General features: G+C 50.6%; 2 protein-coding genes and 1 long non-coding RNA gene across 3 annotated transcripts in view; 1 reads left to right on the forward strand and 2 right to left on the reverse strand.

Annotated features, from left to right (window-relative positions):
• The window catches only part of LOC138681152 (uncharacterized), a 65,874-nt gene extending 58,130 nt beyond the window's left edge, over window positions 1–7,744 (reverse strand). Inside the window, exon 1 of the long non-coding RNA XR_011321895.1 lies at window positions 7,341–7,744. This is a non-coding gene — a long non-coding RNA (uncharacterized lncRNA). The remainder of the gene's footprint in view (window positions 1–7,340) is intronic.
• The window catches only part of LOC138681144 (uncharacterized), a 65,976-nt gene extending 58,130 nt beyond the window's left edge, over window positions 1–7,846 (reverse strand). The window contains exon 1 of the mRNA XM_069768422.1: window positions 7,823–7,846. The gene's annotated coding sequence lies outside the window, so the exon portion shown is untranslated. The remainder of the gene's footprint in view (window positions 1–7,822) is intronic.
• Window positions 7,847–7,952: 106 nt separating this feature from the next.
• SNX27 (sorting nexin 27) overlaps window positions 7,953–15,497 on the forward strand; it is a 58,576-nt gene continuing 51,031 nt past the window's right edge. Inside the window, exon 1 of the mRNA XM_069768445.1 lies at window positions 7,953–8,323. Coding sequence (XP_069624546.1) covers window positions 8,058–8,323 — 266 coding nt within the window. The 5' untranslated portion in view covers window positions 7,953–8,057. The remainder of the gene's footprint in view (window positions 8,324–15,497) is intronic.

The raw sequence follows: 15,497 nt of genomic DNA on the forward strand, positions 1-15,497 counted from the left end.
CATTTAATACGCCCGAAGGCCATTTTGAATACCTTGTGATGCCATTTGGGCTTTCTAATGCTCCATCTGTGTTCCAGTCTTTCATGCATGATATTTTCCGCAATTATCTTGATAAATTCATGGTTGTATATTTGGATGATATTTTGATTTTTTCCAATGATTGGGAGTCTCATGTGAAGCAGGTCAGGATGGTGTTCCAGATCCTTCGTGATAATGCTTTATTTGTGAAGGGGTCTAAGTGCCTATTCGGAGTTCAGAAGGTCTCTTTTTTGGGTTTTATTTTTTCTCCCTCGTCTATAGAAATGGATCCTGTTAAGGTCCAAGCTATTCATGACTGGATCCAACCCACATCTGTGAAGGGTCTTCAAAAATTTTTGGGCTTTGCTAATTTCTATCGCCGTTTCATTGCCAACTTTTCCAGTGTGGTTAAGCCCCTTACTGATTTGACGAAGAAAGGCGCTGATGTGACGAATTGGTCCTCTGAGGCTGTTGAGGCCTTTCAGGAGCTTAAACGCCGATTTACTTCTGCCCCTGTGTTGCGTCAACCGGATGTTTCTCTTCCTTTTCAGGTTGAGGTCGACGCTTCTGAGATTGGGGCAGGGGCCGTTTTGTCTCAGAGGGAGTCTGATGGTTCTTTGATGAAACCGTGTGCTTTTTTTTCCAGAAAGTTTTCGCCTGCGGAACGCAATTATGATGTCGGCAATCGGGAGTTGTTGGCTATGAAGTGGGCGTTTGAAGAGTGGCGACATTGGCTTGAGGGAGCTAAACACCGTGTTGTGGTCCTGACCGATCATAAGAATCTGTTTTACCTCGAGTCGGCCAAGCGGCTGAATCCTAGACAGGCTCGATGGTCCCTGTTTTTCTCCCGTTTTGATTTTGTGGTCTCGTATCTTCCGGGATCTAAGAATGTTAAGGCTGATGCCCTCTCTAGGAGTTTTTCGCCTGATTCTCCTGGAGTCCTGGAGCCGGTTGGCATTCTTAAGGAGGGGGTGATTCTTTCTGCTATCTCCCCTGATTTGCGGCGGGTGCTTCAGGAATTTCAGGCTGACAGGCCTGACCGCTGTCCAGTGGGGAAGCAGTTTGTTCCTGATAGATGGACAAGTAAGGTAATTTCTGAGGTTCATTGTTCAGTGTTGGCTGGTCATCCTGGGATTTTTGGTACCAGAGATTTGGTTGCTAGGTCCTTTTGGTGGCCTTCCTTGTCTCGCGATGTGCGTGCTTTTGTGCAGTCCTGTGGGACTTGCGCCCGGGCCAAGCCTTGCTGTTCCCGCGCTAGTGGGTTGCTTTTGCCTTTGCCGGTCCCTGAGAGGCCCTGGACGCATATTTCCATGGATTTTATTTCGGATCTTCCTGTTTCCCAGAAGATGTCTGTTATCTGGGTTGTTTGTGACCGGTTCTCTAAAATGGTCCATCTGGTACCTTTGCCTAAGTTGCCTTCCTCCTCAGATCTGGTTCCATTATTTTTTCAGCATGTGGTTCGTTTGCATGGCATTCCGGAGAATATTGTGTCTGACAGAGGTTCTCAGTTTGTCTCTAGATTTTGGCGGGCCTTTTGTGCTAGGATGGGCATTGATTTATCTTTTTCTTCGGCGTTTCATCCTCAGACTAATGGCCAAACTGAGCGAACTAATCAGACCTTGGAGACCTATTTGAGATGCTTTGTGTCTGCTGATCAGGATGATTGGGTGTCTTTCTTGCCGTTGGCCGAGTTTGCCCTTAATAATCGGGCTAGTTCGGCTACTTTGGTTTCACCTTTCTTTTGTAATTTTGGTTTTCATCCTCGTTTTTCTTCTGGGCAGGTTGAGCCTTCTGATTGTCCTGGTGTTAATTCTGTGGTGGACAGGCTGCAGCAGATTTGGACTCATGTGGTGGACAATTTGACGTTGTCTCAGGAAAGGGCTCAACGTTTTGCTAACCGCCGTCGGCGTGTTGGTCCCCGGCTTCGTGTGGGGGATTTGGTTTGGTTGTCTTCTCGTCATGTTCCTATGAAGGTTTCTTCTCCTAAGTTTAAGCCTCGGTTTATTGGTACTTATAAAATTTCTGAAATTATTAATCCGGTGTCTTTTCGTTTGGCTCTTCCTGCCATTCATGATGTTTTCCATAGATCTTTGTTGCGGAGACATGTGGTGCCCGTCGTTCCCTCGGTTGACCCTCCTGCCCCGGTGTTGGTTGAGGGAGAGTTGGAATATGAGGTTGAGAAGATTTTGAATTCTCGTTTTTCGAGGCGGAGGCTTCAGTATCTTGTCAAGTGGAAGGGTTATGGCCAGGAGGATAATTCTTGGGTTGTTGCCTCCGATGTCCATGCTACCGATTTGGTTCGTGCTTTTCACTTGGCTCGTCCTGATCGGCCTGGGGGCTCTGGTGAGGGTTCGGTGACCCCTCCTCAAGGGATGGGGGTACTGTTGTGAATTCCGCTCTTGGGCTCCCTCCGGTGGTTGTAAGTGGCACTTTTGTGAGTTTTGCTCTTGGGCTCCCTCTTGTGGTTTCTAGTGGTATGGCTGCTCCTTGGAGTTAGCTGTCATCAGCTGCCTCCACTTATCGTCCGCTATTTAACCCCTTAGCGACCGCCGATACGCCTTTTAACGGCGGCCGCTAAGGGTACTTAAACCACAGCGCCGTTAATTAACGGCACTGTGGAAAAAGTGAATAGAGCCCCCCAGAGTCGGATTTTCTCCGGGGTCTCGGCTGCCTTGGGTAGCCGAGCCACCAGAGAACATGATTCGGGGGGTTTTTAACCCACCCCGCATTTGCGATCGCCGGTAATTAACCGTTTACCGGCGATCGCAAAAAAAAAAAAACGCGATCTCTTTAATTTCTCTGTCCTCCGATGTGATCGCACATCGGAGGACAGAGAAAAGGGGTCCCAGGTGGCCCCCCAATATTTACCTAGCTCCCCCGGTGCTCCTCGTGTCTCCCGGTGGGCGCCGCCATCTTCAAAATGGCGGGCGCATGCGCAGTGCGCCCGCCGGCCGGCCCCGCGACAATCTTTGGGGTCTCGGCTGCCGGGGGTAGCCGAGACCCCAAAGAGCATGATCGGGGTCGGTTTTACCGACCCCTGTTTTGCGATCGCCGGTAATTAACTGTTTACCGGCGACCGCAAAAAAAAAAAAAAAAGTAAAGTGTAATTCTCTGTCCTCTGATGTGATCGCACATCAGAGGACAGAGAAATAGGGGGATTCGGGGACCCTACAATACTCACCTGTGTCCCTGGATCCTCTTGCTGCTCCTCCTGGCCGCCGGCAGAAGAAAATGGCGGGCGCATGCGCAGTGCGCCCGCCATCTGTCTCCATGTGCCGGCCGGCAGGAGAACAGCAGTTGGGGCTAAAAGTAGGGTTAGGGTTAGGGGTAGGGTTATGGGTAGGGTTAGGGCTAGGGTTAGGGCTAGGGGTAGGGTTAAATTTAGGGTTAGGGTTGGGGCTAAATTTAGGGTTAGGGCTAAATTTAGGGTTAGGCTTCTTTCACACTTACGTCGGTACGGGGCCGTCGCAATGCGTCGGCCCGACATACCGACGCACGTTGTGAAAATTGTGCACAACGTGGGCAGCAGCTGTAGTTTTTCAACGCATCCGCTGCCCAATCTATGTCCTGGGGAGGAGGGGGCGGAGTTACGGCCACGCATGCGCGGTCAGAAATGGCGGATGCGACGTACAAAAAAACGTTTCATTGAACGTTTTTTTGTGCCGACGGTCCGCCAAAACACAACTGATCCAGTGCACGACAGACGCGACGTGTGGCCATCCGTCACGATCCGTCGGCAATACAAGTCTATGGGCAAAAAACGCATCCTGCGGGCACATTTGCAGGATCCGTTTCTTGTCCAAAACGACGGATTGCGACGGAATGCCAAACGACGCAAGTGCGAAAGTAGCCTTAGGGCTAGGGTTAGGGTTGGGGCTAAAGTTAGGGCTAGGGTTGGGGCTAAAGTTAGGGTTAGAGTTGGGATTAGGGTTAGGGTTTGGATTAGGGTTGGTATTAGGGTTAGGGTTGGCATTAGGGTTACGCTTGGGATTAGGGTTAGGTTTGGGATTAGGGTTGAGATTAGGATTAGGGGTGTGTTGGATTTAGGGTTTTGATTAGGGTTATGGTTAGGGTTGACATTAGGGTTGTTTTGGGGTAAGGGTTGTGATTATGGTTAGGGTTAGTGATTAGGATTATGGATCAGGTTGGGATTAGGGTTAGGGGTGTGTTGGGGTTAGGGTTGGAGCTAGAATTGGGGGGTTTCCACTGTTTAGGTACATCAGGGGGTCTCCAAACACGACAGCCAATTTTGCGCTCAAAAAGTCAAATGGTGCTCCCTCCCTTCTGAGCTCTGTCGTGCGCCCAAACAGTGGGTTACCCCCACATATGGGGCATCAGCATACTCGGGATAAATTGGACAACAACTTCTGGGGTCCAATTTCTCTTGTTACCCTTGTGAAAATAAAAACTTGGGGGCTACAAAATCTTTTTTGTGGAAAAATATATATATTTTTTTTTTATGACTCTGCATTATAAACTTCTGTGAAGCACTTGGGCATTTAAAGTTCTCACCACACATCTAGATAAGTTCCTTGGGGGGTCTAGTTTCCAAAATGGGGTCACTTGTGGGGGGTTACTACAGTTTAGGTATATCAGGGGCTCTGCAATCGCAACATAATGACCACAGACCATTCTATCAAAGTCTGCATTCCAAAAAGGCGCTCCTTCCCTTCCGAGCTCTGCCGTGCGCCCAAACAGTGGTTTACCCCCACATATGGCGCATCAGCGTACTCGGGATAAATTGGACAACAACTATTGCAGTCCAATTTCTCCTGTTACCCTTGTGAAAATAAAAACTTGGGGGCTACAATATCTTTTTTGTGGAAAAAAAAATATTTTTTATTTTCACGACTCTGCATTATAAACTTCTGTGAAGCACTTGGGCATTCAAGGTTCTCACCACATATCTAGATAAGTTCCATGGGGGGTCTAGTTTCCAAAATGGGGTCACTTGTGCGGGATTTCTACTGTTTAGGCACATCAGGGGCTCTCCAAACGCGACATGGCGTCCGATCTCAATTCCAGCCAATTCTACATTGAAAAAGTAAAACGGCACTCTTTCTCTTCCAAGCTCTGCGGTGCGCCCAAACAGTGGTTTACCCCCACATATTGGGTATCGACGTATTCAGGAGAAATTGCACAACAACTTTAGTGGTCTAATTTCTCCTGTTACCCTTGTGAAAATAAAAATTTGTGGGCAAAAATATCATTTTTGTAGAAAAAATGCGATTTTTTTTTTTTTCACGGCTCTACGTTATAAACTTCTGTGAAGCACTTGGGGGTTCAGAGTGCTCACCACACATCTAGATAAGTTCCTTAAGGGGTGTAGTTTCCAAAATGGTGTCACTTGAGGGGTTTCCACTGTTTAGGCACATCAGGGGCTCTCTAAACCTGACATGGCGTCCAATCTCAATTCCAGCCAATTCTGCATTGAAAAAGTCAAACGGCGCTCCTTCACTTCTAAGTTCTGCGGTGCGCCCAAAAAGTGGTTTACCCCCACATATGGGGTATTGGCGTATTCAGGAGAAATTGCATAACAAAATTTATGGTTACATTTCTGTTTCTACACTTGTGAAAATAAAAAAAATGGTTCTGAATTAAGATGTTTGCAAAAAAAAGTTAAATGTTCATTTTTTCCTTCCACATTGTTTCAGTTCCTGTGAAGCACGTAAAGGGTTAATAAACTTCTTGAATGTGGTTTTGAGAACCTTGAGGGGTGTAGTTTTTAGAATGGTGTCACACTTCATTATTTTCTATCATATAGACCCCTCAAAATGACTTCAAATGAGATGTGGTCCCTAAAAAGAATGGTGTTGTAAAAATGAGAAATTGCTGGTCAACTTTTAACCCTTATAACTCCCTAACAAAAAAAAATTTTGTTTCCAAAATTGTGCTGATGTAAAGTAGACATGTGGGACATGTTATTTATTAACTATTTTTAGTGACATATCTCTCTGATTTAAGGGCATAAAAATACAAAGTTTGAAAATTGCAAAATTTTAAAAATTTTCGCCATATTTCCGTTTTTTTCATAAATAATCGCAAGTAATATCGAAGAAATGTTACCACTAACATGAAGTACAATATGTCACGAAAAAACAATCTCAGAATCAGCGGGATCCGTTGAAGCGTTCCAGAGTTATAACCTCATAAAGTGACAGTGGTCAGAATTGCAAAAATTGGCCTGGTCATTAAAGGGACACTGTCACCTGAATTTGGAGGGAACAATCTTCAGCCATGGAGGCGGGGTTTTTGATTCACCCTTTCCTTACCCACTGGCTGCATGCTGGCTGCAATATTGGATTGAAGTTCATTCTCTGTCCTCCGTAGTACATGCCTGCACAAGGTGCAATCTTGCCTTGCGCAGACGTGTACTATGGAGGACAGAGAATGAACTTCAATCCAATATTGCAGCCAGCATGCAGCCAGTGGGTAAGGAAAGGGTGAATCAAAAACCCCAAAACCCCGCCTCCATGGCTGAAGATTGTTCCCTCCAAATTCAGGTGACAGTGTCCCTTTAAGTACCAAATTGGCTCTGTCACTAAGGGGTTAAGTCTGGCTTTTTCTTCAGCCTGTGCCACTTGTCAATGTTTCCTGGCTGGATTCACATCTCTGCTTGGATTCTCCTGGTTTCCTGACCAGTTCTGCAAAGATAAGTTCTGGCTTTGCTCATTTCAGTCCACATGTTGTGGACTTATTGTTCTGTGCATTCTATATTTGTCCAGCTTGTCAGTATGGATTTTTTCTGTTAGCTGGAAGCTCTGGGAAGCAGATTTACCCTCCACACCTTTAGTCAGGTGTGGAGATTTTGTAAACTCTGTGTGGATTGTTTTGTAGTTTTTATACTGACCGCACAGTATCCTTTCCTGTCCTATCTATCAAGCTAGACTGGCCTCCTATGCTAAAATCTGATTTCATTTCTGCGTATGTTATTTTCCCCTCCTCTCACCGTCAATATTTGTGGGGGGCTATCATTCCTTTGGGGATTTTCTCTGAGGCAAGATAGGTTTCCTGTTTCCATCTTTAGGGGAAGTTAGATCTTAGGCTGTGCCGAGGGGTCTAGGGAGCGTCAGGTACCCCCCATGGCTATTTTTAGTTGCGCTGCTAGGTTCAGGGTTTGCGGTCAGTACAGATACCACCTCCTTCAGAGCTTGTCTCATGTTGTTCCTAAACCACCAGATCATAACAGAAGTGACCCTTACACAATTATATAGTAGATAATAATGCTCCTATGTACAGAAATATACTGTATCTACTAGAACACTGCCCCCTATGTACTGTCCAATAATATTACTGCTATAATACTATGAATACATACTTACGTCATACAGGACGTGTGAATGTGCCAGTCAGGGTTTTCCCTCCTGTCACACGCAGTCAGGTGGCGGCCATGGTTCCGCACGTAGCGTGTGCTCGGCCATGACGGTCACATGACCCCGGTACCTGGCCACGAGCGGTAGCCCCGCAGGGTGCTGCTGTGTACAGCGCCTCCTCCACCACAGTACACACCATGTTGTATTCCTGACAGAAAACCGACTGACAGGCCAGGAGGCCTCACACATCTGACAAGGCTAGGGTTAACCGAAAGCCGAGCTCTGATTGGATAAAATGACAATACAGCTCTGACTGGGTCCTATGTGCCCAGGTAGTTCTGGTCAGTGACGCACCGACAGCAGACTACACACGCGTTGTTACCGCTTGCCCTCCCGACTTGCACCTTGCCCCCTTCTCTCACTGCAGTTTTAGGATAAGCCCGGCCGGCGGCCGCCTATTAGGAGAAGGTTCGTGCTTCCCATCCCCTTACCTGACAGTAACCACGCCTCTTCCCGGTCTGTATGTCAGGTGATTGGTCCGCTCAGCTCTCAGTTTTCCAGGTGGGTGTGTCTTATGGATTGTGCTGATTGGCTGGCCCGCATTTCTCCCTCCTTTGCACCGTGACAGTTTTCCGCAAATCCGCACTACATCTCCCGCCATGCTCAGCGGGTGACGCGCCGGTCCCGTGATTCCCGCTGGCTTCGCTCCTCCCGGTCTGTGTGAAGATGGCGGATGAAGACGGGATCCACTCTAGTCAACGGAACGGGGGTGGAGGCCCGGGATTCGGGCCTGCCGGAGGGCCGCGGGTTGTCAGGATAGTCAAGTCCGAGTCCGGCTATGGCTTTAACGTTCGGGGTCAAGTGAGCGAAGGCGGCCAGCTCCGGAGCATCAACGGCGAGCTGTACGCCCCGCTGCAGCATGTGAGCGCCGTGCTACCCGGGGGAGCCGCCGACCGCGCCGGGATCCGTAAGGGGGACCGCATCCTGGAGGTGTGAGTACCGGGAACGGGGGTCTGTTACCGGGGAGAAGGGGGTCCGCATCCTGGAGGTGTGAGTACCGGGAACGGGGGTCTGTTACCGGGGAGAAGGGGGTCCGCATCCTGGAGGTGTGAGTACCGGGAACGGGGGTCTGTTACTGGGGAGAAGGGGGTCCGCATCCTGGAGGTGTGAGTACCGGGAACGGGGGTCTGTTACTGGGGAGAAGGGGGTCCGCATCCTGGAGGTGTGAGTACCGGGAACGGGGGTCTGTTACTGGGGAGAAGGGGGTCCGCATCCTGGAGGTGTGAGTACCGGGAACGGGGGTCTGTTACTGGGGAGAAGGGGGTCCGCATCCTGGAGGTGTGAGTACCGGGAACGGGGTCTGTTACTGGGGAGAAGGGGGTCCGCATCCTGGAGGTGTGAGTACCGGGAACGGGGTCTGTTACTGGGGAGAAGGGGGTCCGCATCCTGGAGGTGTGAGTACCGGGAACGGGGGTCTGTTACTGGGGAGAAGGGGGTCCGCATCCTGGAGGTGTGAGTACCGGGAACGGGGGTCTGTTACTGGGGAGAAGGGGGTCCGCATCCTGGAGGTGTGAGTACCGGGAACGGGGGTCTGTTACTGGGGAGAAGGGGGTCCGCATCCTGGAGGTGTGAGTACCGGGAACGGGGGTCTGTTACTGGGGAGAAAGGGGTCCGCATCCTGGAGGTGTGAGTACCGGGAACGGGGTCTGTTACTGGGGAGAAGGGGGTCCGCATCCTGGAGGTGTGAGTACCGGGAACGGGGGTCTGTTACCGGGGAGAAGGGGGTCCGCATCCTGGAGGTGTGAGTACCGGGAACGGGGGTCTGTTACCGGGGAGAAGGGGGTCCGCATCCTGGAGGTGTGAGTACCGGGAACGGGGGTCTGTTACTGGGGAGAAAGGGGTCCGCATCCTGGAGGTGTGAGTACCGGGAACGGGGGTCTGTTACTGGGGAGAAGGGGGTCCGCATCCTGGAGGTGTGAGTACCGGGAACGGGGGTCTGTTACTGGGGAGAAGGGGGTCCGCATCCTGGAGGTGTGAGTACCGGGAACGGGGGTCTGTTACCGGGGAGAAGGGGGTCCGCATCCTGGAGGTGTGAGTACCGGGAACGGGGGTCTGTTACTGGGGAGAAAGGGGTCCGCATCCTGGAGGTGTGAGTACCGGGAACGGGGGTCTGTTACTGGGGAGAAGGGGGTCCGCATCCTGGAGGTGTGAGTACCGGGAACGGGGGTCTGTTACTGGGGAGAAAGGGGTCCGCATCCTGGAGGTGTGAGTACCGGGAACGGGGGTCTGTTACTGGGGAGAAAGGGGTCCGCATCCTGGAGGTGTGAGTACCGGGAACGGGGGTCTGTTACTGGGGAGAAAGGGGTCCGCATCCTGGAGGTGTGAGTACCGGGAACGGGGGTCTGTTACTGGGGAGAAGGGGGTCCGCATCCTGGAGGTGTGAGTACCGGGAACGGGGTCTGTTACTGGGGAGAAGGGGGTCCGCATCCTGGAGGTGTGAGTACCGGGAACGGGGTCTGTTACTGGGGAGAAGGGGGTCCGCATCCTGGAGGTGTGAGTACCGGGAACGGGGTCTGTTACCGGGGAGAAGGGGGTCCGCATCCTGGAGGTGTGAGTACCGGGAACGGGGGTCTGTTACCGGGGAGAAGGGGGTCCGCATCCTGGAGGTGTGAGTACCGGGAACGGGGGTCTGTTACCGGGGAGAAGGGGGTCCGCATCCTGGAGGTGTGAGTACCGGGAACGGGGGTCTGTTACTGGGGAGAAGGGGGTCCGCATCCTGGAGGTGTGAGTACCGGGAACGGGGGTCTGTTACTGGGGAGAAGGGGGTCCGCATCCTGGAGGTGTGAGTACCGGGAACGGGGGTCTGTTACCGGGGAGAAGGGGGTCCGCATCCTGGAGGTGTGAGTACCGGGAACGGGGGTCTGTTACCGGGGAGAAGGGGGTCCGCATCCTGGAGGTGTGAGTACCGGGAACGGGGGTCTGTTACTGGGGAGAAAGGGGTCCGCATCCTGGAGGTGTGAGTACCGGGAACGGGGGTCTGTTACTGGGGAGAAGGGGGTCCGCATCCTGGAGGTGTGAGTACCGGGAACGGGGGTCTGTTACCGGGGAGAAGGGGGTCCGCATCCTGGAGGTGTGAGTACCGGGAACGGGGGTCTGTTACTGGGGAGAAAGGGGTCCGCATGCTGGAGGTGTGAGTACCGGGAACGGGGGTCTGTTACCGGGGAGAAGGGGGTCCGCATCCTGGAGGTGTGAGTACCGGGAACGGGGTCTGTTACTGGGGAGAAGGGGGTCCGCATCCTGGAGGTGTGAGTACCGGGAACGGGGGTCTGTTACTGGGGAGAAGGGGGTCCGCATCCTGGAGGTGTGAGTACCGGGAACGGGGTCTGTTACTGGGGAGAAGGGGGTCCGCATCCTGGAGGTGTGAGTACCGGGAACGGGGGTCTGTTACTGGGGAGAAGGGGGTCCGCATCCTGGAGGTGTGAGTACCGGGAACGGGGGTCTGTTACTGGGGAGAAGGGGGTCCGCATCCTGGAGGTGTGAGTACCGGGAACGGGGTCTGTTACTGGGGAGAAGGGGGTCCGCATCCTGGAGGTGTGAGTACCGGGAACGGGGTCTGTTACTGGGGAGAAGGGGGTCCGCATCCTGGAGGTGTGAGTACCGGGAACGGGGTCTGTTACTGGGGAGAAGGGGGTCCGCATCCTGGAGGTGTGAGTACCGGGAACGGGGGTCTGTTACCGGGGAGAAGGGGGTCCGCATCCTGGAGGTGTGAGTACCGGGAACGGGGGTCTGTTACTGGGGAGAAAGGGGTCCGCATGCTGGAGGTGTGAGTACCGGGAACGGGGGTCTGTTACCGGGGAGAAGGGGGTCCGCATCCTGGAGGTGTGAGTACCGGGAACGGAGGTCTGTTACTGGGGAGAAGGGGGTCCGCATCCTGGAGGTGTGAGTACAGGGAGAGGGGGGCTGTCACCGGAGGGACATCACCAGTGAGAAGTAAGACTGCATCCTGGAGGTGTGAGTACTGGTAATGGGGCGCCATGTGTGGGGAAATGATGGTGTGTACAGATACTATTTTTCAGACAGGAATAACCCATTTCCAGGCAAAATCGTCCCATGTTTAGATGGCTTCTTGCTGGGCCGGTATATGGATCAGTAACTTATGACTATATTATGGGCCAGCTGGGATGTCAGGGTTCTCTGGGCCATGTCTGTTGTTTTCCTGCCGTTTTGTCTTCTCTGCTCTCATCCTTTGGGGTTACTTTCTGGATGAAATTACTCTGTTATAATTGGGTCCATTAAAGAACCCCCCCCCCCTAGACCTCGCCTCAGTCAGGGAGGGTCCGGCCGAGCACTTCCTGTTTACTTCCTCTTTCCTTGTGTAGCTCTCTCAATGAGGGGTACTATCTGTGTATGAAGCCTCCAAGCGGTAAAAACTGCCCCACAAACATGACCCGTCCTGAGAAGTCACCCCACACAGTGCAAGGAAGTGACAGCCCAGCACAGGGTGTCTCCTGTCCCACTGTAGAGCGATAGTAGTGGTACTGTTCAGTATGTATATACAGGAGGATAGGATAAGTGGTATTGTGCAGTGTATACAGGACAGGAGAAGTGGTACTGTGCAGTGTATATAATAATAATAATCTTTATTTTTATGTAGCGCCAACATATTCCGCAGCGCTTTACAGTTTTGCACACATCATCATCACTGTCCCTGATGAGGCTCACAATCTAGAATCCCTATCAGTATGTCTTTGGAATGTGGGAGGAAACCGGAGTACCCGGAGGAAACCCACGCAAACACGGGGAGAACATACAAACTCCTTGCAGATGTTGTCCTGGGTGGGATTAGAACCCAGGACCCCAGCGCTGCAAGGCTGCTGTGCTAACCACTGCACCACCACAGTATATATACAGGACAGGAGGAGTGGTACTGTGCAGGGTATATATACAGGACAGGAGGAGTGGTACTGTGCAGGGTATATATACAGGACAGGAGAAGTGGTACTGTGCAGTGTATATATACAGGACAGGAGGAGTCGTACTGTGCAGTGTATATATACAGGACAGGAGGAGTGGTACTGTGCAGTGTATATATACAGGACAGGAGGAGTGGTACTGTGCAGTGTATATATACAGGACAGGAGGAGTGGTACTGTGCAGTGTATATATACAGGACAGGAGGAGTGGTACTGTGCAGTGTATATATACAGGACAGGAGGAGTGGTACTGGGCAGTGTATATATACAGGACAGGAGGAGTGGTACTGTGCAGTGTATATATACAGGACAGGAGGAGTGGTACTGTGCAGTGTATATATACAGGACAGGAGGAGTGGTACTGTGCAGTGTATATATACAGGACAGGTGGAGTGGTACTGTGCAGTATATATATACAGGACAGGAGGAGTGGTACTGTGCAATGTATATATACAGGACAGGAGGAGTGGTACTGTGCGGTGTATATATATACAGGACAGGAGGAGTGGTACTGTGCAGTGTATATATACAGGGCAGTGATGGTACTGTGCAGTGTATATATACAGGACAGGAGGAGTGGTACTGTGCAGGGTATATATACAGGACAGGAGGAGTGGTACTGTGCAGGGTATATATACAGGACAGGAGAAGTGGTACTGTGCAGTGTATATATACAGGACAGGAGGAGTCGTACTGTGCAGTGTATATATACAGGACAGGAGGAGTCGTACTGTGCAGTGTATATATACAGGACAGGAGGAGTGGTACTGTGCAGTGTATATATACAGGGCAGTGATGGTACTGTGCAGTGTATATATACAGGACAGGAGGAGTGGTACTGTGCGGTGTATATATATACAGGACAGGAGGAGTGGTACTGTGCAGTGTATATATACAGGACAGGAGGAGTGGTACTGTGCAGGGTATATATACAGGACAGGAGAAGTGGTACTGTGCAGTGTATATATACAGGACAGGAGGAGTCGTACTGTGCAGTGTATATATACAGGACAGGAGGAGTGGTACTGTGCAGTGTATATATACAGGACAGGAGGAGTGGTACTGTGCAGTGTATATATACAGGACAGGAGGAGTGGTACTGTGCAGTGTATATTTACAGGACAGGAGGAGTGGTACTGTGCAGTGTATATATACAGGACAGGAGGAGTGGTACTGGGCAGTGTATATATACAGGACAGGAGGAGTGGTACTGTGCAGTGTATATATACAGGACAGGAGGAGTGGTACTGTGCAGTGTATATATACAGGACAGGAGGAGTGGTACTGTGCAGTGTATATATACAGGACAGGTGGAGTGGTACTGTGCAGTATATATATACAGGACAGGAGGAGTGGTACTGTGCAATGTATATATACAGGACAGGAGGAGTGGTACTGTGCGGTGTATATATATACAGGACAGGAGGAGTGGTACTGTGCAGTGTATATATACAGGGCAGTGATGGTACTGTGCAGTGTATATATACAGGACAGGAGGAGTGGTACTGTGCAGGGTATATATACAGGACAGGAGGAGTGGTACTGTGCAGGGTATATATACAGGACAGGAGAAGTGGTACTGTGCAGTGTATATATACAGGACAGGAGGAGTCGTACTGTGCAGTGTATATATACAGGACAGGAGGAGTCGTACTGTGCAGTGTATATATACAGGACAGGAGGAGTGGTACTGTGCAGTGTATATATACAGGGCAGTGATGGTACTGTGCAGTGTATATATACAGGACAGGAGGAGTGGTACTGTGCGGTGTATATATATACAGGACAGGAGGAGTGGTACTGTGCAGTGTATATATACAGGGCAGTGATGGTACTGTGCAGTGTATATATACAGGACAGGAGGAGTGGTACTGTGCAGTGTATATATACAGGACAGGAGGAGTGGTACTGTGCAGTGTATATATACAGGACAGGTGGAGTGGTACTGTGCAGTATATATATACAGGACAGGAGGAGTGGTACTGTGCAATGTATATATACAGGACAGGAGGAGTGGTACTGTGCGGTGTATATATATACAGGACAGGAGGAGTGGTACTGTGCAGTGTATATATACAGGGCAGTGATGGTACTGTGCAGTGTATATATACAGGACAGGAGGAGTGGTACTGTGCAGGGTATATATACAGGACAGGAGAAGTGGTACTGTGCAGTGTATATATACAGGACAGGAGGAGTGGTACTGTGCAGTGTATATATACAGGGCAGTGATGGTACTGTGCAGTGTATATATACAGGACAGGAGGAGTCGTACTGTGCAGTGTATATATACAGGACAGGAGGAGTGGTACTGTGCAGTGTATATATACAGGACAGGAGGAGTGGTACTGTGCAGTGTATATATACAGGACAGGAGGAGTGGTACTGTGCAGTGTATATATACAGGACAGGAGGAGTGGTACTGTGCAGTGTATATATACAGGACAGGAGGAGTCGTACTGTGCAGTGTATATATACAGGACAGGAGGAGTGGTACTGTGCAGTGTATATATACAGGACAGGAGGAGTCGTACTGTGCAGTGTATATATACAGGGCAGGAGGAGTGGTACTGTGCAGTGTATATATACAGGACAGGAGGAGTGGTACTGTGCAGTGTATATATACAGGACAGGAGGAGTGGTACTGTGCAGTGTATATATACAGGACAGGAGGAGTGGTACTGTGCAGTGTATATATACAGGACAGGAGGAGTGGTACTGTGCAGTGTATATATACAGGACAGGAGAAGTGGTACTGTGCAGTGTATATATACAGGACAGGAGGAGTGGTACTGTGCAGTGTATATATAGAGGACAGGAGGAGTGGTACTGTGCAGTGTGTATATACAGGACAGGAGAAGTGGTACTGTGCAGTGTATATATACAGGACAGGAGGAGTGGTACTGTGCGGTGTATATATACAGGACAGGAGGAGTGGTACTGTGCGGTGTATATATACAGGACAGGAGGAGTGGTACTGTGCAGTGTATATATACAGGACAGGAGGAGTGGTACTGTGCAGGGTATATATACAGGACCGGAGGAGTGGTACTGTGCGGTGTATATATACAGGACAGGAGGAGTGGTACTGTGCAGTGTATATATACAGGAGAAGTGGTACTGTGCAGTGTATATATACAGGACAGGAGGAGTGGTACTGTGCAGTGTATATATACAGGACAGGAGGAGTGGT

The sequence above is a fragment of the Ranitomeya imitator genome, chromosome 1, assembly GCF_032444005.1.
Source record: "Ranitomeya imitator isolate aRanImi1 chromosome 1, aRanImi1.pri, whole genome shotgun sequence".
NCBI lineage: Eukaryota > Metazoa > Chordata > Amphibia > Anura > Dendrobatidae > Ranitomeya > Ranitomeya imitator.